General features: G+C 41.3%; 1 protein-coding gene across 6 annotated transcripts in view; it reads left to right on the forward strand.

Moving 5' to 3' along the window:
* si:ch73-103b11.2 (protein outspread) overlaps positions 1–26,465 on the forward strand; it is a 36,740-nt gene that overhangs the window by 3,910 nt on the left and 6,365 nt on the right. For 2 of the 6 annotated variants that reach the window (XM_056737927.1, XM_056737925.1), the window contains exons 2-18: positions 421–498; positions 1,420–1,485; positions 7,120–7,271; positions 7,613–7,697; positions 8,706–8,759; positions 9,288–9,471; positions 10,469–11,144; positions 13,749–13,908; positions 14,164–14,271; positions 17,423–17,479; positions 17,590–17,658; positions 17,736–17,825; positions 18,705–18,814; positions 19,088–19,126; positions 20,566–21,271; positions 21,364–21,480; positions 22,196–25,732. In XM_056737927.1, the coding sequence (XP_056593905.1) occupies positions 421–498; positions 1,420–1,485; positions 7,120–7,271; positions 7,613–7,697; positions 8,706–8,759; positions 9,288–9,471; positions 10,469–11,144; positions 13,749–13,908; positions 14,164–14,271; positions 17,423–17,479; positions 17,590–17,658; positions 17,736–17,825; positions 18,705–18,814; positions 19,088–19,126; positions 20,566–21,271; positions 21,364–21,480; positions 22,196–25,732 (6,288 nt within the window). The remainder of the gene's footprint in view (positions 1–420; positions 499–1,419; positions 1,486–7,119; positions 7,272–7,612; positions 7,698–8,705; positions 8,760–9,287; positions 9,472–10,468; positions 11,145–13,748; positions 13,909–14,163; positions 14,272–17,422; positions 17,480–17,589; positions 17,659–17,735; positions 17,826–18,704; positions 18,815–19,087; positions 19,127–20,565; positions 21,272–21,363; positions 21,481–22,195; positions 25,733–26,465) is intronic. The other 4 variants (XM_056737929.1, XM_056737926.1, XM_056737928.1 and 1 more) reach the window with 4 other exon arrangements.

Below are 26,465 nucleotides of genomic sequence, written 5' to 3' on the forward strand. Positions count from 1 at the left end.
TGAGCGATAACATGTTCCTATGGGATTGTTTTGCTCTCATATATGATTCCGTTTTTCTAATATAACAAATCCATTCTTCTGGAGTCACACGAGGGTCACATGCATTGGCAGTGCCCCAGCTTACTTTTGTTTGATGTTAAAATACTTTCTCCGATGAAAACAACTTGTGTTTGCGCAAAATACAGATTATTTCAAAGATTTACCGGAACAAATATAGAATACTGTCTGTTTCGCTTTACCTGGCCGGTTATTACAAATTGACTTTATCCATTACTTCTTCAGGGTTTGTTTTTTACCATGGTAGTTTTTTCTAGATAACTCATCAGATGGTCAGTGAATGGACTGTGAGTTGTCCTGTAGAAGTTGGTCACTTGTCTTGAATTTAAATTGTTTTAACGCTGTGGTTGTTCTGTCTTTCAGGCTAAACCCATCTATGGAGGATGGCTGCTCTTGGCACCCGAGGGAACAAACTTTGACAATCCTCTCCACCGATCACGGGTTTGTACCTCTCGTTGGCTCCACAACTGTAATGTTGAAAACAAAAGACCCTCGACTGAATGCGTGTGAATGCTGCACTTTTGACTTGACAGATTAAAAAATCTTTAATGCATTCTAGAAGTTTGTGAGTCCCTAAGTCAACATTCTCTTCCCACATGTATTACATTCAATACAAACAGTGTGTATTTGTGTGTGTGTGTATGCTAGTTATGGGGAAAGAAGTCAAGATTGTGTGTGTGTGTGTGTGTGAGGGGGCAGCGGAGTCGCTGACTCATTCTCGGTCAGTCTCAAACTGAGCTCGTGAGAAACAGCAGCGGCGAGAGTTTGTGGGATGGGAAACATTTCTATAGCGAACAGGAAATCGCAGATTGACAAACAAGATGGAAAGACTACAAAAACAACCCACAATTACACATTAAACACACCATGAAATTATCATGTCACAGCCATGAACAATGATTTGCTAGCTGCTAGTTGTATGGGTGAGAGAGAGTTTAGGTATGAGTATTCTGTTGGCCAAAAATCTGTCAAGTGCAGGATGAGTCATCAGTGTTTTTGCTTCAATTTCTTGGAACAGAAATCTGAAGTTTAAATGTGTATATTTGCTGAAAGTATATTTTGTTGTCTTTTGCTGTATTCTGGCATGTAAATGTTCTCGAGGTAAAAGACGTGCACTAAAACCACAAAACTACTTTTTTGTGTTTAAAAACCTAGAAAGTTATTTTTATGTGGTGTGGAGTGCTCAATCAAAGCAGCTGAAATCATAATTCAGGGTGGGCAATGTAATGACAATACACTACAGTTCAATTATTTTAAATAAAACATGAAAATAATTGCCAACCAAGAAAGTGTTTTGTACGAGATCAGGAATGATGGCGTCACATTTCACTCATGCAGTCCTGATTTTCTCTTTCTTTGCAGAAATGGCAGAGACGCTTTTTCCTTCTGTATGAGCATGGACTCCTGCGTTACGCACTAGATGACATGGTGAGTATGTCTGAGGTTCTGCTCTCGCCTAGTTTCGATTTTTTTGCTTGGTTGAAAGTTAACCAGGACTGCCACTGGGTCACCTTCAAAAAAACAACAGGTGCATGACGTGCCCTTCTGACACACTTCAATTCTCACTCGCTTTTATCTTCATACATGTGTGTGTGTCGTCATGTTTTATGTGCGGTCTGTGGGCGACACTGTATTGACAGGCCTTCAGGATGTTTATTCAAGTGCTTGACTCTTATATTGTGAATATATTCATGTATATTATGGATGTATATAGTGCACAAACCTGCTATGATTCTGTGTTTTTGGAATGAGATGCAACTCTGACAGCGGTTTGCTTGACACTATAGTTTCTTTGTTTGTAAAATATGACCATCATATATTTTAAGGTTAAGGTTGTCATTTCTATTTTCCTTCATATTTAGCTGATGTTTGTTGCATAGTTGACTAGATATTTGTCTCTGCTTCTGTGTATTCGTTGTCTCTCTTTCATCTCAATAATAGAGCGATGAAAAACAGCATAAAGGATAAAACGCTGTGTGGATTCATCTGCATTCATGCGTGTTAGTGATTGTTATTAAGCGCCTCTTCAGCCCACACGTGACCGTGAGCCCTTTTGTGTGTGTGTGTGTGTGTTTGTGTGTGTGTTGGTTTACATAAACCATACTGTGTGTCTATGTAGTTTGGAAAAACTGGAACATGAGGTACATCTTTACTGCATAGAGGAAGCCAGGCAAGATCCGACCTGACTCGTCTGATGATGTTGTGTGCTAGTGTGTGGGTGAAGCAGTGTTACATCCGTTCAGCTACCCACAATCCATCTGTGTCTTCTTCCCTAGTAGGAGTGGAGAGAAATGTACACACTGCTCAGATTCTCCTCTTTCTGTAGAAATGCATACAAAACATGCAGCGATAGAGCAAAGTCTTATTTGACAAGGGAGGGGTGAGGTTGTCTTGTAGATATGGCGGTTTATTAAATACTTAGCGATTTGACATGCATGTATTTTCCACACTGATCAGTTTTTGAGGAAGAACATTTGTAACTTGTGCTACAAAGACATATGAATCTCATGGTTAAACACACATATTTCACCCCAAAATGTAAAGAAAAAACATTTAGATTTGTTTTATTCATAAGCACAATCATCTAGTTTGCTGTAATATGACACAGTTATTATCATCTTTAGAAGATTTACGAGAATGGGATGTTATTTTTTAAACAAAAATTGAACTTTTTAAAGAGTTTTTATGTGACAAATGGTGTTGCTGGCTGACCCCTGCTCTTGTATACACACACACACACACACACTTGAAAAGTGTCTCTAATGCATGTGATTTTGACATAGTCAGCAGTCTTTTCATTGTGCTGGTCCCCTCAGAAACAGGTGCTCATGAGAGATGAAGATGTCTGCTTTTGACTGAACGCTCTCTCAAAATGTAAATACATTCTGAGCAACACACACTATTTACAGATATACTGCCTTGTGCTTTTCCATAACAACTGATCAAACCATACAGTCTTTTTGGAAAGAAGGTCATCATGAGAAAGAATGAAGTATTTATAGTATAGATTTACATTTAGTCATTTAACAGACGCTTTTATCCAAAGCAACTTACAATAGTAGCAATTTGAACAACATGAGGACAACAAATGACAGAACATAGAAATGACCTTGGAAACGTCATCTTCACATAAGCGAGAGAAAGAGGGGAGCGAGTCTGTGTCTGGGGTTTGGCCGCGTTCAAGAGTCTGCGCAGTGACTCTTATAAATAAAGCAATATGCAGGGCTTGACATTAAGCGTTGTCTTGTGGTTTTCCTTAGGACAAGTACATTTATCATTCACTTGTCCGAGTACAAAAATTACTTATTTAATATTTAATTTAATTTCTCAATATAATTATTTCGGATTTAGATTTCTCAAGTTTGCTTCAAAGCATTTAAACTAGTGGCCGCTTTGTCCGCCTGAATTTGGTAATAGGCCTACTCTCCGTGACTACTGTTAAACAAAGGCAAGCAGTAATTATCATGTTTAGGGTGTATGTTAACTATCTTTGCACATAGCACTGGTGCTACAGAGGTTTAGAGTTTGATAGCACAGGCCAAACAGTAGGAGCACAAGTAAATCATCTGTTGTTATCATTAAAAATAAATGTGCAAGGCGGAGCTTAGGTGGAGGCTGAAAGACCCCCCTGACCGCATTACTAATGCTAGATAGCACGTTTTGTTTGCATGCTTTTTGACAATGACCAGAAAAAAATCAGATTATGTAAGGTACTTTCAGGTGTCTAGGACTGCGATTGTTTTTGAAAAAGGAAACTTTATTGCAATGAAGATTGCCGACCTGTACGTGCCCACTCAATGGATTCAGGGACGAACTGACAGGATTAACTCCAGTAAAGTAACCTGACATCTACACCTACCAGACAGAGAAACCAAATGTGTATGGTAAAGATAAACTGAGAGCGTATACATCGATAGATGCCTGTGTTTACTAACAGTGGCAAATGTTAGCAAATGCATTTATTTGAACACAGATCTGACACATAACATGAACCTTCTCACTGTTGCCTCTCCCTTTATACTCATGCACTTGTGACAACTAAAGAATAGATGTATAGAACAGTTTTCTTCATGTTTAATTTCTGGCCGATAGTTAACTGCTAGTTGTATAACTAACAAAGTTAGCTAGCATACCTTATTTGTTCAAAAGTTAACGCTACGTGAAAAATAACCTTGTTCTCCAGTTTCTAATTTGGGCATACGCAAGATATTTTTAGACACATACCCAAATCATAATCCACACCAACAAAAGATCTTAAGTGTTATGAAGTGAAACGGCAGCATTTTTGATGATCGCTTCTGTTCAGTCCCCTCGTTTTATTGTGTACTACAGCTGTCGTCAGTGTTTTTGTTTGGCAATGGCAGCAGGTATGTGTTAAAATATCTACTTGTAGACTTTATTCTGTCAATTGTGGCACTATACAACACAACAAGATGAAATTTTAAACTCCTTCTGTAGCCGAATCTGTGCTGGTTTGTATTGGCTGCCACCAGCTAATGCCGTGACGTCGGCCGTAAAGGGGTCTATAGGTGGCACTTTAATGTCATGCATTCTTCTATTTGTTTTATTGCACCAGTACACATTGTAATTTGCATTAGATCTGTGTAGTGTGTACAGAACCGAGCTAAAGAACTAGTTAAAGCAGTTGACTCATGCATGTCTCTCGAACATACTGCCGCCCACCAGCTCTCCTGTCAAACACTGCAGTCTACATGAGCACCTGGCTAAGTTTCATTTAATAGCGCTGCGATAACTGACGTTTTGTTTCAGATTTAGAAGCCGTTTTAATTTATTTTCCTTCTTTCTTCCCCATGTTGCCCCCTAAGACCCTTGATAAGATACACTTTGCTTCACGCTACTGTTCTGACTTTCCTCACTTCCCTCTGTACTGTCCTCCTCCGCTGGACTTCATCCACTGAGAGAGAAAGAAAGAGAGATAGAGATGTGTAGGAGGAAAACACAGGATGACGAGAAGATTAGAACAGAAGGCTTTCTGCTATTTTCAGACCAGTTGCATCTGTACAAGTGTGTGCAAAAATGTGCTTGTGTGTGATGTGATTGGAGGGCTCGTGGTTGTTGAAAATGCACATGCTGTAGTATATGACCCCAGTGACCTCAATAAAACAGTTAGACTCAGAATCAGCCGTCGATGTTGACCTGTGGGCAGGTCGGGGGTTAAAACTCTGGCAGCGTTTGCTTTGCTGAACTCAGATTCAGCAGTCTCTTTGTGTTGCGCAAAACGCTCGGTCAGTCGGGCAACGTTCCCAGGACTCCCTCTCTAAAGACAGAGCGAGGTGCAGAGCGAAAGAAAAAGAGTTTTAATACTGTTTATCACAAGGTTAAGAAGCGTTTGTTTCCCAAATATGACCACCATGAACTTGCATTCTGTTCTGAATATTTGATCTGAAGTAATATGTATGAAGGATGTATGATCTAAAATGAGTAAATTGGATTGTTTGGCAAGATTTGTCCTGCTGTAAATAGAGAACAGACGTGAGTGACTTCTGTATTTAAATATAAGGAACTTTGATCTGTAAACATGAACACAAAACAGTTTTAAAGACAAGCTGATTTTAGACTATTTGTTTGTACAACCCACAGGTTAACACAAATAACATATGAAGGGTAGTTAAATATGCTAAATATGCAACTTCAAAAAAGTGACGTGTTGTGAAAACCTTTTTTTTCTGGTTGTTTGTGTGTCCGTCTTTCCAAATTTCTTTAGAGTGAGTTGCTTGGTCACGGTTTCTGTGTGTGTCAGTCTTTTCTGTTGTGAGTGTGTGTCAGTGTGAACGCTGGCTGCACAGAAGAAAAGGAATCTTGTAGCTCATCAGGATGTGATGTGAAGAGATGTTGTGAAAGAAGGTGATAGAGAAACTTGTAGAGAATGTTGGAGGTGGCAACAAGAGAGCAATACATGTAGAATGAACCGGTTTAAACTGTGTGTGTTATGTACATAGAACATAATTACATTTATTTGTATAGCACTTTTTACAAGGCATATTGTTTCGTATACATATGTACTCGTTCGTAATTAGTTTATATTCAGCATGGTTCATGTCTTATTTTTCTATTTTATTTGATATTCAAAGTATAAAAATAGTATAAAATATTATCCACTACGTGCAATTGGAATTGTTTTAGTGCATATGAAGAGTTTGGTTCCAAAAGCAGATAAATTCATTTTCTTTTATTCTAAAATCATGTTTTTTTTTAATTGTGCATTCCGATTAATATCAATTTCAATGCGGTCAACCTGAGCTGCTATTTCTAGTTTGATTTCTGAACTTTAGTTATGTGTTTTTAGGTGTGTATTCAAATGTGATCTTTTTACCATATTGCTAAAACTGCAAGATTAAGCAAGCAACATACTACAAATTTGCACTGTTTTACTTTCTTATGGTAGGCTGTGTTCATTTTAAACTATACAGAAGGAAGTACAGTTCATAGTAAGCGAGTCAATGTCTTAGTATTTAAAGTATGTGTGTAAACAGATTCCTCTTCCTTAATCTCCTGAACCCGGTTAACAGAACACACGCACAAGCACGCACACACACGCAAACACACAAACACACACTGATGTTTGCACAGCTATCTTTATGAGGACATATATTGACACAATGCAATCTCTAGCCCCTTACCCTAAACCTAACCATCAGAACTGAGTACCTGACCCTAACCCTCACCCTAACCCTCACCCTAAACCTAACTATAACCTTAACCCTAAAACAAGGTCTTGACGCTCAAACAGTCCTTTAAAGCGGTCTCAGAAAGTGAGGACAGGCCAAAATGTCCTCACTTTACTCTCTTAGTCCTCACTCTGCTGGTCTAAAACTCAAATTGGTCCTCTTAAAGATAGATGTACAAGCACACACACACACACACACACACACACACAAAAATAATTCCCAAACGAGTGGATAAGAAAACTCAATCACAAAGTTACTGTAATAACTGAACTACACAAACCAGAGTGTACTTGCAGCTGTTGGTTTGTTTGAAATTGACATGTTTAATTGTCACCTGTTTTTGTGTAATATTTTGTTTGTGTGTGTGTTTCAGGCCAGCACTCTTCCACAGGGCACTATAAACCTGAATCAGTGTGTGGATGTTGTGGATGGTGAAAGTCGCTCGGGACAGAAGTATTCACTGTGTATCTGCACACCAGAGAAAGATCATTACATACGTGCTGAGAACAAAGAGGTCATACATGGGTGAGTCACTCACACGTACGATTGTTGAAATTGTGAGGTCTCATATCTCACAGTTGACATATTGCGGAAAGTGTCTTATAGTTATTCACATTATTCCAAATACATACTGTATGTTTTCACACTACGGTAACAGACATCAGTAATCAAGCAGTTTTTCGCATTTAAACTCTCATCTGATGTTTATATTTTGATGTGGTGAACTGGAAGGACGGTTTTTGTGTGTCCTCAAAATGTTGATGTGGTTGATAAAGGTTCAGTTTTATAAATGAGTGAGAGAAGTAATGAGTTGTGTGATTAGTGTTCGGACAGAGTATTTCACTAAACGCTGTTTATGTGTTCAGATGGCAGGAAGCGCTTATGGTGTTTCCTCAAACCAACAAACAAAACCAGAAGAAGAAACGGAAAGTAGAAACGCCCTCTTCACAGGTACACACACACACGTCTCACATGTATGTGCACTAGAGATGCGCGGATAAGCTATAATGTCACCCGCATCTGCTGTTTCAAATAAATTATCCACCCGCCAACCGGTTTTCTCTGATATAGATATCCGCACCCGACCCGGACCCGATCGTCATTTAAATTACTCAGTCAATTTTCTAGCACTGTCTTTGTCTATAAATACTTCAATCTAATATTTTGATTTAGCACACACATGATGTACCATTTTAGAGGTACCAGTCTTATAGCTTTCATATACATACAGTGCCTCACAGTCGTTGCACGGTACTTTTCTTTTCTACCTTTTTTTCTTTTAAATTCTCCCTTTTTGCATTTCTCTCGGATCTGTTTCGCCTCCATTTCTGCTTTAAGAAATAGACCGCCCTCTACCGCCGCCACGCGCGCATTTCTTTTAAATTACTGTAAATTAGCGCCTGATGAAAAATGCATTTAAAACACATTCGTATTTTTAGAGAAATGTTGTTAATATTGTATATAATATCATCCACCCGCGACCCACCCGCAATTAATCTGAATGTATTTTTTTATTAACCGACCCGCGGATCATCCGCAGCGCCCTCGGATTTAACCGCCATCCGCGCATCACTACTGTACACACACTTCACAGGTACACATTCACAACATGAGATTAAATAAAGATTTTTTGTCAGTATATATTGCTCACCTGATAATGCCACAACAAACCAAAAAAAATCAACTTTGAAATCTGAAGTTCGCACACATGGCACGCAAACTACAGTATTTTATGATATCTTTTTCTTGAACAGACAGCTTTAGAAAACAGCTTATAAAAGAGCCTTACAAAACAGTTCACCAAAAAATCTCTTTCTAATCTCAACAACATTTTTGGATGATATTAAATGTTATTCATCTCAATTGATATGAAGTTATAATGAAGAGATGTGGAGATTGGTTTGTATTGTCAGGGTCGGTTTGCTCTCTAGTCTGACCTTCTGCCGTGTGTTTTGTCAGGCTACTGCTCTGCTAACGGGTCGATGTTCCCAGCATAACATGAATGGGTTTATTGTAAGTCTAAAAAAAGTCTCTGGCCAATCAGACACAGTGCCAAAGTCATCAATATGTATTCTGGGTGTTTTGGGGAAAATACAATTGACTGGAACTGTCAAACATGTCACTGACTGGAATATTTGTGTTTTTATTTGTCCAAAAATAAGACTGTGCTTACGCTGGGATGCTGGGCAGCTTATGCGTGTGATTTTATGCAGAAATGTGTTGAGTGATTTTATGATTTAATCAAGAAGGTATTACAGGGCGGTCGAGTGGAAACAGGAAAGACACTGAACGTTAATCTGTGTATGTGTTTGGATGGGGTGTGGTGCTGTGCGTAAATCAGTGTGTGTATGAAATCATACCGCAAATGCTCATTTATTATGGACCTGCAAGTTTAGACAGTTACATTCATGTGCTTGCCTTATCTGTCTACTCACACACACACACACACACACACACGCACAGGTGTTCTTGACATCAAAAGACTCTTTGTTCTTGTTTGAGTTGGGGTTAGTTAAAGATGATGTTTCTGTCTGTGCTCAGGAACCAGGTCCTGCGAAGGTTACAGTCACCAGCACCAGCAGCAGTATGGTGTGTCTGCCCAGCACTATAGCAAATTCTGAGCGTGTGCCGTCCACCCGCGCCTCTCTGTGGCAGCAGGAAACATGGAGTCGAGCCACGATACCGACAAGCTGCAGTACCGGCAGTCTGAGCCAACTTTCAGAGGGTAACCACACACACTCACGCGCAGAGACCTGAGCCAAAGAAGACTTCATTTTGTAGCTAGTGCGTTTCTTAAAGTTTGCAAATCAAATGTTAAGCGGATAATGGCCTTCTAAAAATGTTTGATCTCTGGCTTCCTGGAATATTTACTATAAATATTGTAATATGTCATTTTGTCCTCACTTCTGCAATAATAAATGGCACCTCTCACCAATATACAGGTGTATGTGTGTCTTTATCACTTTCACACATGGTTCAAGGTGTCAAGTGTGGGCTTTCTCAGCTGTTGTACTCAAAGTCATTGACTGTTTATGAGGGATGCTCTGAATGTCCGGCAACTGAAAAAATTCTGACAAAAAAAGCACTCGAAGTGTTTGAATCAGAATACTAATATTAATGGATGAAAGCTTACAAACTCTCACTTTTCCCTGGTTGCTATTTGATCATGTTGTCAAAATGTTGGTCAAATGTATTGGGTCTTTTCACTTATTTTGGTGAACACTGAAAGTGCTTTTTCTGTTGTTGGTCTCTCTCTGAAGCCAATATGAAAGTGACTTAAACTGCAATTCATCGACTGGCCGCTAGAGACTGGCTCCAAAAGTAAAATCTCATTGAGCTCAATATTGAAACGGGCAACTTAACAGCAGAATTTTTTTTATAACTCCGCCGTTTAACTTGACACCAGGCTAGGAAAGATATTTCATAAAAATAAGAATTGTAATTTTTAATGTTACTGGGACTTTAATAGTCACCGGACCACAGATTTCTGGGATCATTTAAGAAAACATTCAATTGACAGTATCTCACTCGAGACACAAGCCTTATAAAAGTCTACCACAGTAACCACTGATCCAGAACAGTGATTGTTACCTCAGTTAAACTCGCTGTTAGTCATAAGTGTCATCAAATATAATTCACCAACAGGAACTGTGGAAACTACATTTCCATGACACATTTTTTTACAGGTTGTAAGTGTGATTTTTCTCTCTTTATCCACTCAGACTCTGTGAACTTGGGTGTTGGTCGTAAGCCACGGGTGGAGAGCGGATATTTTTCTCTAGAGAAAAACAAACCAGAAGATGATGAAGAACAACATCAACGACAGCAAGAACTGTCCTCTTTCCCCTCCTCTCGCTCCAGGTATCCCTCATTTTATCCTGAAGTCTTCAGTTCTCCAGACAACTCTTCACAGGCCATACACACGTCACATGACACCCAAGCGTCACATGACACACACGCTCTCAGTGACGTGTGTGTTCCTCCGAATGCTAACAAACACAGCATGCAAAGATCAGACAAGCATCATTTATCTGACGCACACTCTTCTGTGGATGGCCCATCACTGGATTTCCAACCTTCGTCAAGCACACAACACTGTTCTTCGAGACCTGACACAAACACACACACGTGCCACATCAACATCCTCCCATCATCACTGTCCTCATCACAGAGTTCTTTAGACTCTGAGCAGAACACACAACACAACGCTCCGTATGGAGCACTGGGCAGGGCGGGCCGAGGCGGGCAGGGTTACGCCGCCCTGGCGGACGTGCCCCGTGCGAAACGACTCGATCATCGGGAAGCGTTCCGATCCAGTCAGAGACGTCAGGAGGTGCGGGCACGCACGAGGAGCCCGGGCAGAGAGGAAGTCGAACGACTGTTTGGACTGGAACGAAGGTGACCAGCTCGTACTGTTCCATACACACACAGGCTCTGTTCCAAAACTCTCTTTGGGCAGCAGACTTCTAAGGGAGCAGGCAATCAAAACCCAACGCACTCATCCAGAACACCCTAGGATACACAATACTTAAGCAACTGTATAGAAATGTCATGGCAACCAGTAAGAACGGCCCAACATTGTGTCAGTAAAACACCATTTTCTTTAGAAAGTTTTAAAATCCAGTATCACTGTTTGCATTAAGCATTTGCATGCCTACGAAACCAAACGTGTTGCCTAGACATGCAGTCGAGGGTTTGGAACAGAGCCCAGGACACCTGAAGTATTTATTGAAGTGAATGTTCATGTTTAACAGCTTTAATAGTTTATCATCAGTACAGTATAATGAAGTGAAGTTACACCAGCCGCATAAAACACAATCTAGAGTCTAGAGGTCACATCTCCACCCGCTGGTCCTGACAAAAGAGTCTTTAACAGATAACTGACTGACTGTCAGAGATTGTGAGAATCGTTACTATAACCTTCATCTCATTTCTGCAGCTTTAGCGCCACCTAGTGAGATTTGTGTTAAAGTGAACCTTCATCTAATCTTTAATTTTGTCATGGAATAGTTCACTATAAAAAAATTGACATACAACTTTCATATTGGATCCAAACAATCAAAAAACATACCGACATAGCGCTTTGCTGAGGCAATGTTAGAGATTTTTGTAAGGCAAAGTTTAATCTTTATTGTGTCCGCATGTTTTATTTGGTCAGATCTTTTGACCGAATCCGTTGAATCAGTTCACATAAACCAGTCTGAATGATTCATCTAAACTGTTTCAGTCAAGTTCAACTCACTGACTCTGGTCTCTGTGTTTAAGAGGTCATTCGAGGTAAAGATTAACCGTAAACGATGACTTGTATTTTGGGCGTGTCCTTACGCAAAGCTGTGGAATGTCTGTGAGTTTTATGTTTGGGTGAACTGCTCCTTCAATGCATTTCTGAATCTGTGATTGAAGGAGAAACTTCTCTGCTCATTTCTTTCTCTCTTCTGCTCTTTATTTTTTGTCGCTTTTATTTGATCTGTTTCTTCTCTTTTTCAGGCAATCTTCTGATACTCTGCCCTTCCTGCCCTGTGCCACGCCCTGCCCCGCCCACTGACACGCCCACTGCTTACTTTCATTCCACCTGCTGGGGCTGAACTATAGCACACACACAATCTGTAAAGCAAACACATGAGCATTGAAAGATGAAGTGTACACTAACACAAGGGTGGACACGGGGATTAATGCATTAATCTCGCTGACGGTGTGGGGTTCTGCTGTCGCTGGTTTCCTGCGTCTGTCCTTCTGCTCCACCATCTGCTCTTTATAAATCATAGGGGAGAGTGGGGTAAGATGTGCCATCTCATCAGTGTAGAAAACTGTTGAGACTTAGGGATGCATTTTACAAGCATGTCAGTGTAACTCGTTTCTTTATGGCAGGTAAAGGAATTACATTTTTAAATCATCTCAAGCACAGCTTACTTCACTCTCCTCTACAAGCAAAGTCTACGACAGGCTGTCTGACATCATTGATTCTCATTTTTCAATTCAATTTTATTTATATAGCGCTTTTCACAATGTGCATTATTCCAAAGCAGCTTTACAGGAGAAAATAAGAAAAACTGAAAAACACAGAAAAGGTAAAACACAGTAAAGTGCATAGTGTTTATAGAACAAGCAAGATCATTCTAATAAATAATATCTAATAAATGCAGTCTCTCTGCGATCAAGCCAACACAGCCCTGTGGCAAGGAACCCAAACTCCAATGAGAACTAAATGGAGAAAAAAAAACTCTGGAGAAACCAGCCTCATTAAGGAGGGCCAGGTCTCCTCTGATGTGTCACAGCTGCACTCAGACTTTGATTAAAAAGTTTCTGAGTAAATGTTGATGAAGAATAGGGAGAGCTGATTAGTTGTGATTTAGGAAATTTCATTTGTTGAAACCGTTTAGGTCTAATTTGGTTGTATTATGTGATCGAGACAACAGAGGAATGTTATAAGCAGGGAAAATAGTCATGGCATAATGTTACTGAGTGCAGCTATAACTTCAAATGTTTGAGAGAATTCTCAAAGTTTCAAACATGAAGATCTTCCTAAAGTATCTCAACCGAGAAAATAAAGCATGTCTGTGTTGGATGGCTCCAAAGTGCAAAAGTGACTGCAGGCACTTATTCTTGCTTCACATTATTACAGCGAATGATGAGATCAATTTTCTGTCACATGTGAATTATGAAAATGTTGAGGTCAATTACCAAACTGACCCGTGATTAATAGAAGAGATTTTTCACTTGTCCATGAATCAAACTCAAACATCCTTCCTCATGCTTAAGTTTCATGTACATTAGAATTAGAGGAATATAATAATATTATGATTAGAGGTTTGTAGAAATGTATTGTTTATTATATCATGTGCATCCAAGTGTCAGATGAAATCCCGATTTCTGCTCAAATCTCTGCTTGGACCTCCATCACATCTAAAAACAGAGCACTAGTCACTAAAATTGCATAAGGGAAGCAAGTAATGCAATGTTTTTTGTTGTTGTTTGTATCCTGACCTCTGGGTTTTACCGCAGACGTTCTCAAGTCATCGAGAGGTTTGAGTGTCATGACACTGTCGACACTCCAGAGGAAATGGACACGGCCAATTCTATGACAGAGCCCGCCCCTTCCTACTCCTCAACAGCCAATCAGAGAGCAGGACGCAATGAGCGCCGCCTCTCTAACCAGAAACAGGTGCTGTATAATGTAGTGTTGTTTATTGTCCTAATATCAGACCACAATTCATTGTATACATTATTTTCTGTTGACAGTGACATGTAAATACATGTAATGTACTAAATTAGGTTTACCAAAGCAAGTAACCCATGAGTGTCACTGAGGCAGTCCTGTACTAAATCTGTTGTTCTTATTAGGAATTGTATAGATGATCTATTAGCTTTAATTCATAAGAATCATCATCTAATACATTTGTTTTCTTTTTTATTGCAGGAGTTTTCATTGGATTCTGGTCAAGGGCGAACAGACACCATTTCATCACGTGCTGGATACCGAAGGGCTAAAAGCCTGGACCGCAGAGCCACCGAGACGCTCATGACTGTAAGAACACACACACACACATACAGGAATCACTTTTACTTTGACAGTGCTACCTTAATGACAATTTATGGTTGTGCGTAAGACCTACGCCCTAGCCAACGGGCCGGCTTTATAATTGTGTTTCGTTGTTCACGTCAACAGGCAATGACCACTAGGCGTCAGTGTCCACTCGCGTGTTGCTTGTGTAACCAAGACAATAGCCGAATAAGCAGTAGCTCGTTTGAGATGCATTAGCAGTGATAGTGGCAAGTAAACGGTCACTTCTGTTACAGCCTGAGATGTTAAATACAATAGAACAAACAATTTACATGGATAATTCATTCAAAAATGTGTTTGCGTAAACATTAGGCTTTCTCCGAATTTTTTGACCTGAGAGAGGGGTTCAAACAGACCAATCACAGTGCTCGCGGTCCGCGTTGAATTGACGCGATGTTACATTTTGGGAGAGGTGCAGGTCATGCTACGCAGAGCTACACACAACCTACAGCGTAGATCCTACGCACGACCACAAATTACACTTTAGTGTTTTCATGTGGGAGACACTAAGGTTATGTGGTGGTAGTTTTTTCTGCTCTATAATTCCAATATTTAATCCAATGTTTAAATATACCTTTCCAAGATGAAGAATTTAGGCACTACGGCTAAGATCATAGGTTTTGTGAGAGGCATAAGTTCAGTGTCTCTAGTCTTGTCACATCACATCACTGTGCTGTGTTTTACCTTTTCTGTTTTCTTGTTTGCCCCTGTAAAGCTGCTTTGGAACAATGCACATTGTGAAAAGCGCTATATAAATAAACTTGAATTGAATTAAATATAGTGTGCTTTTAAAATATACATGTTTTGTCTTAAAGAGTAAGTAACATATGATTTTTAAGGTCCTACTTTGGTTTATGGAGTGTCCAACAACAAGTTTGTGCACATAGGTGTAAAAACACTATTATGTCTTTATAATAGGTTATTATTCTTACCTTACTTCTTGACTGACTCTCAAATGATTCGTTCCGCGATTCATCTGTCTAATCCCCTCCTATCCGCTAGCCTAGTGTCATGTGATTGGTCAGGTGGTGTGGTCTGCTGTTATTGGTCAAACGCGTTTGTAACCAGCAAGGCGGAACTAGTGATGATAATGAGTGTCAGCTGTGCGTTGCATGGGGACTGATCTCTTTAGAGGAGATTGGAAGCATAAAAGGACAAGCGAACGGAGAGAGGACCAGGCCTGGATTTTATGTTATGTTTTATGTTTGTGTGGGCGGGTGTCGACTGTGCGGGAGCTGCCGATATTATACTTTCGTTTTGTGGTTTGTTTATTTTTTATTAAAAGTTGTTGAACGTTGGCCAGTTCCCGCCTCCTTCTTCCCATTACTAGAACTTATTACAGCGTTCATCATGTGTCGCAAATGGAACCCCTACCATCATTGGTGGGTTACGGTGTACAGTTTAAAATTTATATACAGTGTATAGATAGAGGCGGGGATTGGGTATAGGGTATATTGGGTATAGATGGCGGGGATTTCACCTAACCTGTTTGAGCCCTAGTCTGACGATGAAACATCCGTTCATAGATAGATAAACAAACTGTAACACCCCAGAAAAAATGGTACATGCTAATGTTACCGTTATATGCATTAGCTAAACACAGATATAAGGTACACAAATATTTCTTGAAGTTCAGACAAAAATGTATAGTCACACTTACAGATTGTGATTCGGTGGAGCTAACAGGTCCAAATAAAGTTGGTATTTCCCCCTTTCGAGGATAGTTTTTTAACATATCCTGAGTGAACGTTCCAAGATTATTGAAGCAATCTTCGGTGAAATGACACGTGCACAGTTAAACCCTGGGGTTATACTCCTTTGGTGTCATTTGAAAATGAATTGTTTCCTCAGAAGTTCTTCCTTTGGTAGTTTAAATAAGACGCACTTAGTTTCACAACGTAGAACACAGGTTTTAGACGCACACGCATCACGAATGAGCGACAGAGTTTTGGGGGAGGAGAGAGTGAAGTTTTCGCGGCAGTCCCATCAAAACGTAGGCGGGGACTATGTCTAGTGACGTAGATACGCAGCGGTTATAGACACGTCTCGTTTGCCTGATTCAGAGTCGACTCCCTTTTCTACAAGCCAATTACTTTGTTATTTATTCACCTTAGGACTTACAACTTGGCAGACGGCTTACTTTGAAACACGGCAACATAACCTGAAATTTTCATGATCGAATGCTACTTACTCTTTAAGAATGCTGTACTTTCATTTGCTCTATGACGGTAAAAGACTCCAAGTGTCTGGAGTGTTTGTTTGTGCACTTGTTTGTGTGTGTGTGTGTGTGTTTGTCTGTGTGTGTTTGTCTGTGTGTGTGTGTGTGTGTGTCTGTGTGGGGGGGTGTTTCAGCTGTTATTACTGGGTCCATGCAAACCCAACCCAGAGCCACCTCACCACCCCCTGATTATAAATAGCAATTGCTTAGTTTTAAGACCGGCGACACCAGGATTCAAACACACACGCGCGCACATGTACCCACACACGCACGCACACATACACACACACACAACATGTTCATACAGACAGAAAGAAAGAATGTGAGTCAGAAGTGTGTGAGGAACAGGTCACAGATGAAACTCAACAAGACAAAGGTACAGTGAACCTGAATATAGAACAGTGAAGGTGGACTTTTGAATAGAGTTTTGTAGTTCATTTTCACTATTTCTTTATACTGTGTATTTAGTAAATCAGATGCCTGACAGCTGATGTTTATATGGTGTTTAGTGTTACTCTGCTGCATTTGTAACTTGTGAGAGTTTCTCTATAACAGTGTTTCTTAATCCCGGGTCCACACGAAAAACATGTAAAATTATGCATTTGAGGAGAAATGAAGCAACAAACAAGCAGTGACTCCTACACTTGAAATGAATCAAAACACTAAAACACAGGACAAGCTTTCAATTCTCATCAAACTGATTTTTTATTCTGTTTTACGCATGATGCGCAATCATTATAAATAAATGAAAGATATTCAAAATATTCACCTGTGCACATCAACTCTTGTTGAGATCTCTCAAAAATGTCTATGTGTATATGTGCTGTTCCATTTTATTCGTTTCACATGTTTTACTTTTGTATTATGTCTTTTTTCCTCTCATCACATCTCACTCAGCCTGATCTGCTGAACTTTAAGAAAGGATGGATGACCAAACTGTACGAAGATGGATTGGTGAGTAAACAAATCATAACCAGCGCCCTTCAGGTTTTCATATCCCAAACTCTGTTGTGCCATAGTTCATTTAAAACACTCATTTTAGTTTTTTCTCTCTCTGGTTTTAGTGGAAGAAACACTGGTTTGTCCTGACGGATCAGAGCTTGAGGTTCTACAGAGACTCGATCGCCGAGGAGGTTCCTATTTAAAACAGTGTGACATGTTAACACATTTCATACGTGTGATAGTCTGACACGTCTTTCGTGTTTCTCAGGCTGCTGATGTGGATGGAGAAATTGATCTGTCCATGTGTTACGACGTGACGGAATTTCCAGTCCAGAGGAACTATGGCTTTCAGATCCTTGTAAGTAAATTTTGATCCGTAAAGACTGAAAACCAGTGAGGACGAGGATGGTAGTGTGCAGTAGTAGGTCGTAAGGGATATTTGTGAAAAAACATATGTGTATAACAACCTCAACAACAGTTTCGTATGACTCTGTGATGTAAGATTTGGACTGCCCAGATCATTGCTCTTGATGTGTGTGAGACATCAACGGTATGTTTTTCACCTAAATAAAGCATCAGTGATGTTATCTGTAACCCGTGTGCTGTATTGTGTCATTAGAAATGTCACCTGATCTGTCAACAGTCATAGCTGTGATATCATCACTTCCTTCTAAAATAACATCATGTGACAACAAATTAGCTAGTCCTCTGTACTCTTCATGAGATAGATCTATGGGTGTAGTATCATGTTCAAAATGTATACAGTGTATAAATGTTTGGTTAAACACGCCGAGCAGTGTTTTAATTATAAAGCCGTCGTGATGTTGTTGTGTTTGTCTAGGTGGCAAATTACTGCAGGTTCTGAGCTGATATTATTTTGAAAGTTATTTTCGAGATGTCAGAAATAGCAGAAAGCATTGACTGTCTCTGTGTACAGACGAACAGCAGGGCGTCAGTGTCAAGAAATGAATAACAACTGTAAATATAACTTGCAGCTATCTTTATGCTTCAGAACGCACTGGATACATGATAAGTGTGCTGTTAAACACTCTCGAGAACGTTGCACTTCAACAAAAATGTTTTTGAGATTTCACCTTTTGAACTGTGGATTGTTTCTTCACGGTTGTGTAAAACATCAGGGAATTACAATTTTTTTTATTCATGTCCCCCAGCTCTTAAAATCTGACTTAACAGCAGTATAACAGATGTTTTGTATTTCTGCTTGTCTTCCTCTCAGAGTAAGGAGGGAGCGTTCACAATATCTGCTATGACCTCTGGAATACGTCGTAACTGGATTCAGGCCATTTTGAAGAACATGCGACCCACCATCGCTCCTGATGTCACGCGGTGAGTTTCAACATTACATTTAGATGACAAGAACATCAAACAGTCAGACATTTGATTTTCATCTGTGTGCTGAATTAATCAGAAGATAATGGGAATGTATATGAAAATGTTTATTGACTTCACAGAAATGACACAATTTTCACCCCTCTGAATCATTCTGCACTTTTCAACAGTTCATAAAAAGCACTCTAGTTGTATCTTATTTTTCTCTCATTTCTTTCTCATGTATTATTTCTTTTCTTTTGTTTTTTTGCATCATTCCTCCGGCTGCAGGAAAAACGTGTCTCTGAAACTTTCAGTTCTTATGCCCAGGTCTGCATTTCCTCCTCTTATTCTGACCCGTGTGTGTGCGTTTGTTTGTGTGTTTGTGTAAGTGTGATGTCAGAGCTGAGTTCTAGTTATGTGCTGTCGTGATATCCCGGCTTCTCTGATATGTCAGTTATTCCTGTGCTCGCTCTGTGATTTGCTAGTAGTGATGTAACCTCACTGGCGACTCTCTCTCTTGAATATAAGAGAGATGGACCTAGACAGAAATTATATCTAGAGTTATTTTGGGGTGTGTTACGTTACTACTTTGTGTCTGTGAGCGTAATGTTTTGACTGCATAAATGACTTTTATTCTTTTATTAAATGTTAAGTATAGTTTAAGCTGTTACCACCTCTAGTTTTAGGTTGTTGGTTATACAACAACACACATGAGTTCACACCTAACTTTAATGTCTCTCCCTCTTGTTGCCATGTTACACCACCTACTTCTTTAAAGGTGATGAAAAAGAGCATTGCATCAGTGGTCAGTTTTAGAATCCACAGACACGCCGAGGGTTTACAGACGTGCCTGACATCAGTTAAATGCCATACAGTGACCAGATGATTTTTCTCACCCGACTAACCATTAATCAAACTATCCTGTCTGCAGTAGTTTAGCTGTGTGTGCGTGTGTGTTTTAGACAGCTGTAACACATTTTAGATTTTTACACCTTGTGTGTGTGTGTTTACTGTGGCTTACTCTTTTCTTTGCGTTCAGTTTTTTTTTCGTTTTCTTACATATTCTTACTGGTAAACAGCTTATTTTGGATTCCTTAAACAAAATTTATATTTACATTTACATTTAGGCATTTGGCAGATGATTTTATCCAGAGCGACTTACATTGCTTTATCCTATACATTTTACATAGGTATTTGCAATCCCCTGGGATCAAACCCACAACATTGCGTTGTTAACACAATGCTCTTACCACTGAGCTACAGGAAAGCCAGATGCTGTCATTTTTTGTCACTTTGAACAAAATATATGATATGATCTATGATATAATATGATATGATATACAGAATGTTATCAATCAATCATTAATCAATCAAAAACTTTATTAAGGACACTCACGGTCCAGAGCTTTCCTGTGGCTCAGTGGTTAAAGCATGGCGCAGACAACGCCAAGATCATATGTTCGATCTCAATGCTATAAATAATTATGTATATATGTAGGTCGCTTTGGGTAAAAGTGTCTGCCAAATGCATAAATGTATGATATGATATGATATGAAGTATTATATGACATATGAAGTGATAGGATATAATCTATGATATATGATGTGTTGTGATATATGATGTGATGTAATGTGATATATATGATAGATATGATCATGTAAAATGATGATACAAAATATGGTATATGATATGTTACGGTATGTGAGGTAATGATATGATATGCATTAGGTTATTGATTTATTATTCAGTACGTTCTCTCACACAGTTCTCTTCCAGAGGAGCGAAGCAGATCAAATGTGGAAGAAAACTTTATCCAACCCCCTCCTAACTCTTCACAATCCAATAGCTCTGCAATTGAAACCCAAAAGTCACGTAATGACATCACAGACTCTGTTCCTCCCACTGATCAGCGCAAGAAACCCAAGAGAGAAGGACGATCAAAAACCATCGACTGGGTGGAGTTTCGACCGGGACAGGGCAATGAAAGCCATCAACCCTTAAGAAAGAGAGCAGATACTTTAGTAATCAACTCCACATCTTCTCTATCCTCAGTCTCCACCTCTCCCATCTCTATCACCTCCACTAATCATACCAACAAGCCATCACAATGTGACGACGATGAAGTAGTTAGGGAGCATGTGTGTCAAGAGCGCCTCCATCAGACCGGTACAGTCAATACAAGTACAGCGTCAGAGCCCCCTTCAAAAATACCCCACAAGGTGTCTCAGGAACAGGCGAGGATGGAGATAGACCAACCCAGAGACACGCAGGAGGTCGATAGTCATCGGACGGACCACAGAAACTCAGTCGTTCAGGTGGAGATTGAACAGAGGTGGCATCAGGTGGAAACCACGCCCCTTAGAGAGGAAAAGCAGGTCCCAATCACCGGAAGCTCCACCAGTAACACCTCAAACGCTCCTGTTGGAGAGAGACACCAGCCACAAGAGATGACCAATGGACTGGAAACTGAGGTTCGAGAAGCCATTCTTTCTTGGCTCATTTTATATTGTCATTTTTTTATTTGATAAATTCATTATAACAGGTCTCAACATGTTTTTTATAGTTGGGTCAGGCGCAAAGAGAGCTGGCCAGACTTCAACAACAAAACAGCATCTTACAGGAACAACTTCAAGATTCCCGCAAGAGAGAGCAGAACGGCCGGGAGGGATATATACTACAGGTACCAAAAAACAATGTTAAAAATGCATTTTTTAATTAAAATCTGTAGTGTTTGTTGCTTATGCTTTTTAATTCAGTACTATTGTATGTTTGGGTTTTAAATGAACTCTCGGCATGAGTGAACTAACTGATCTGCTGTCTTTCTTTCCCTGGGCTCTGACTGGGCTTTGGTTAAAATTCTGGTAACCAATAAACCTTTTCTCCAAAGATGATACATCTGAAAAAGCTTTCAGCTGTGCTTTTCTGCTTGGTTTGTTTAGGGATGTTTTTGTCTTTTTCATCTCTCGTTCTTTTGTCGCATCATTTTGTTTGATGGGTTTTGGAATGACTGTTCTCTGGTGTGCCTTTCATATTATCTTGGTGACTGCTTCTTTCTTTTTTCATCTTTTTTTCCTTCTTATATTACCATGTTTTTCTGTACAATATCATTGTATTGTCCATCCAATCACAAGTTTGCGTTCCATAGTTCCACGCCCTCTTTAGATCCCTTATGTGCCTTTTTGAATGTACACATTTTTCCTTCATTTTGGAGCACTCGCATCATTTCATCCATCTTTGACGTCATCTTTCAAAAGCACAGTGGAAAGCTTGAGTAAGTACAAAATGGCTATAAATCTGTCAACTTTCCAGCTTCAGCTGAGCTCAGAGGATGGTAAGCACTTGAACGTAGCCATGAAAACAAAGTCTAATGTCGCTTTCCTCTTAATCTCTTAAAGAGCGACACAACCACTGCAAAGCCTCAGTCTGATGCAGCCTCACCATCAGTTCACCGAGCACCGTGGCAACGCCTCAACAGGCTAAACCAAGACTTAAAGAGCGAGGTAGATTCCCAGCGTTGCAGGCACGACAAGGCCAACCAACAAGTTCACACCCTGAGACGTAGCTACAGCGAAGCGCAAGATATCATCGGCCATCACGAGGTGGAAATAGAGGCCTTGCAGGAGAAACTCACGACGGCCATGGAGGAGATAGTAGCCAGCGAGCAGGCGGTGGCACGTATGCGCAGCGAGCTGAAAATAGAGCGACTCCGCTGTCATGAGAGAGAGGAGGAATGGATCCGAAATGAGGCGGCCCTGCGCATGCAGCTGAGAGAGAGCGAGGAGCGTCTGCGGCAGGTGGAGGCCAGTCTGCTGGAGAAGAACCAGGAGCTCAGACAGATGGAACAGCAGCAAGCTTTGCAGAGAGATCAGCATCGTGAGGTGCAGAGACTTCAGGAGAGACTCACAGAGGCAACCGGACGTCTGATTTCCATGGAGGAGGAGCAGACTCTCCGGGAAGAGCGGGAGAGAAAGGAGCAGAGGTGCCAGGAGGAGAAACACGAGCGGGAGCGGCAGGGGTTAACTCGGAGGTTGGTGGAATCTGAGGAGAGGAGGCATGAGATGGAGGAGCAGCTGCAGGAGATGCAGGAACAGGTGGAGGCGCTGCTGAGCGGGGGCGGTGGAATGGAAAGCAGCGCAGGACTGCGAGACGAAGTGCAGCGTCTTCAGCTGGAGCTGGAAGCGCAGAGCGATACGGTGGAAATACTGCGGGAGAGCGTGAGGAGGTTGGAGGAGGAACGTGACCAACTAACATGTCGCTGTCAGGAGCTCCTCAATCAGATTTCTGAGACGGACAAGGAGGTGGGAAAACAACAGGCACGTTTAACAACCGTGGATATTGACTATCGCTCCCTGGAGAGCTCGTACGAGCGTGTGTCTGATGAGTTTGCGAGAATAAGTAAAGTGCTGAGGGAGAAAGAGGAAGAGGTAAAGTGGACAAAAGAGATGTACGAACAGCTGATCAGACAGAAAGAGGAATACTTGAGCGAGGCTCTCGTGAAGATGGCAGCCCTCGGCAGCAGCCTAGAAGAAACCGAACATTGTCTGCAGCAAAAAGCAGATCTTCTTTCTAAGATGGAGCGTGATTATCCAGAACTGGTGGAGTCTCGCAGAGCAGAACGAGAGCTGCAGGCCAAACTCGTGTGTGCAGAAGATCGCATTGCTGAGCTGGAAGAACACCTCAACGCACTGCGACTCGGATACGCTGATCTCAGTATGCGCCGCTGTCGATCGCAGGAAGACATGTTGGATGGGTTGAAAGAGGTGCAGCGTGATGTCTCATCCTCAAGTCCTTCCCAACTTCAGCTCACAAGAAGCAGGTCTGAGACAGAGATGTCTATAGTGAAGAGGCAGAGGATTCGCTTCTCCACCATCCAGTGCCAATCATACCACCGGGCTCAGACAGAAAACACATCAAGTCTGGATCACATTCTTGACAGTGTTGTCAGTGATAGGTCATTCCAGCGAGATCCAGAGAAGTTTGTCTCCATCATACATAACCTAGAAACCAAGCTGATAGCCACGGAGGAGATGCTGAAACACCTCACCGAGAAGATCCGGGATCGTCCCGATCCTTCAGACGTGAGCACCGGAGCTATGGAGGACTGCACGACTAAAACCTGTGATAAGTTAACGATGGATGAACCCAGCAAGAAGATCTTCAAGACTGAACTCGTAAGTGATGAGTATGAGAAAGCCTTGGTATTGGTGGAGTCCTGCACAGAAAAAGTCAGAGAAATTCTGACCGGTAACAGCGAGACCAGTACATCTAAATCTCTCATGTGTACTCTTGCAGAGGTGCAGAAATGTTTGGTTTGTGCCGCCATGCACTTGAGGCAGGGCGGCATGATGTATGAGCCACGTCAGACCTCTGAAAGCACCGATATGTCGTCTGAATCTTTAAAGCAAAGTGTGAAAGGGTTTGCTGAAACATTATCCTTTGAAGCTGAAGTTCTGGAGAGGATGTGCTTCTCTCTGCACGATCTGAACTCTGGTACGATGTCAGCCTTGAACTCCATTCACAAAGACGTTGAAAACATCAAGAAGAGCAGCGAAGGCTGTCTTTCTGTAGTTTATTCTGATGTACTCACACGAAAACTTCTCCTGGAGACAGCATTCCTCGCCGAGGTGGAAAAGCTGGAGACGGATGCAGGTAGCTCTTTCTCACAGGATGTCATCACGAATGCCTGCATTAGTGCTGAGCTTGCCTATTCACTTCAGAATTTAACCACGAGTTTCCAGGAGAAGGTCAATGAGCTTCAGAGAGACTTGACCAAAGCGAACGTGACTGTTAAGCAAAGGGGTGAAGCTCTGAAAGCGGATGAAGGTCGGCTCGCTGATGTAACGCCTCCTGAACTTGCCCCCCATATGGAGCAGATTGAGAGAGAGGAAGCTCGGAGCCTAGCGGCGGAGATCGTACAAAGACATTTCTCAGACGGTCTGCCGTTCCACAGCGCTGAATCGGACTCACATCTTCAAACTGTCTGGGAAAATCTTACAGCCGAACTCAAGAAACAAGTGAAAGCCCTCCGTAGTCTCTCCGGTGAGATTGACCGGATCTGTGAGGAAGGAGAAGCCAGTTTACTTTCAGGACTTGCAAATGCTTTTAAAATGAGTTCATGGCGTGGTGACTCTGTGTGCATACAGGAAGTGCTGATGCAAGCTCAGGTTGCTTATGTGGCCTGCAGGTTGCGAGCCGGTCATACGAGAGAACTTTCACTATGCCAAGAGACCGGTCGCAGCATGGCGGCGCTGGTTCAGGAACACGCTGAGAGCGTCGCAGCCATCCAGCGCCACTACCAGAGCTGTTTAGAGAAGGAACATATGGGCTTCACAAGCACCATCAGCTCCTTACAGGAGGAAAATGACATGTTACGAGGTGAGCTGTCTTATAAACTCAGAGAGCTACAAGAGCAACGGCAGACCCTGAATCAGTTAGAAGAGGCGTTTCATAGAGAGAAAGAGGAGCTAAAGAGCCGGCACTCAGAAGAGATGGGACGGGCACAAGAGGAGCAGATCACCAGAGAGCTGGAGCTGATGGAACGGGCCGCCAACAGCCAACAACGCCTTGAGATGCTTCTGCTGGATATGGAAGACGCTGAGATGAGACACAAAGAGCAGATTGTGAAGCTTGAGAAGGAATTTCTGGTGAAGGTTCGAGAGCTAGAAGAATCCAACAGAGAGGAGCTTCACAAACTCAAGGAGTGCTACGACCAGACCATCTGCTCGCTGGAGGAGAGGAACCTGAGAGAGGAGGAGACAGACGAGGCAATGGTGTGTCCAATGGATGGAGGAGGTGGATCTAGATCTCTGCCTAGGGTTCAAGAGCTGGAGATGCAGTTGACTGTCATGAGAGAGGAGATGAAACAGAAACCGCTGGACGGAGATTTGAACAGTCTAAAGGAGAAGTACCAGAGAGATCTGGACAGTCTCAAGGTTTCAACTTTTACAGCTTTTCACCGCTTAGACCCTCAGTAGTGCATCGCTGTTAAATGGGGTTGCAGTGGTTTTGGCTGATTTTTACAATTGTAATTGTTACAAAGCAGCTGTAAATGAAACACACTGACTAAAAGCAAAAGTTATACAAGTAAAAACCAAAAAGGGGAACACACACAGAAAACAGAGACGCACACATGTTCATACACACCTACATGCAAAACCAAATCATGGACTCCACACGCACAGAACACAAAATACACACACATGGGCCCCCTTAGGTAACAGAGGTCCCTGGGCTACAGTAGCCCCCCCACCTTCCGTATTTCTTCAAAACATAAACATTTCAATTTGGGCCTATGTACGAAAAAACTTAAATGTCCTACCTTCAGAAGCTTTTCCTCCGGGATTTTCTGTCTGAGAAGTCCTTTATAAGCTAAGTAAACTCCAGTTTGTGGTGAACCTCGCTCTCAAGAGACATTATAGTAAGATGACAAAGTCAGAAGTGTAATAACTGCTACCACCCTTCTTAACACTTCAGACCTGTACTCACATTCTGATTCAAATAGTTTCTTCAGTTCAGAGTGGCACCCATTTACTTGTATGGGTTTTGTGTCCATACAATAGAAGTGAATAGCTGCCATTGCTGTTTGGTCAATAACATTTTTCTAAATATCTTTTTTTTGTGTTCTGCGGAAGAAAGAAACTCATACAGGTTTAAAATGACAAGAGG

The sequence above is a fragment of the Triplophysa dalaica genome, chromosome 23, assembly GCF_015846415.1.
Source record: "Triplophysa dalaica isolate WHDGS20190420 chromosome 23, ASM1584641v1, whole genome shotgun sequence".
Classification (NCBI taxonomy): Eukaryota; Metazoa; Chordata; class Actinopteri; order Cypriniformes; family Nemacheilidae; genus Triplophysa; species Triplophysa dalaica.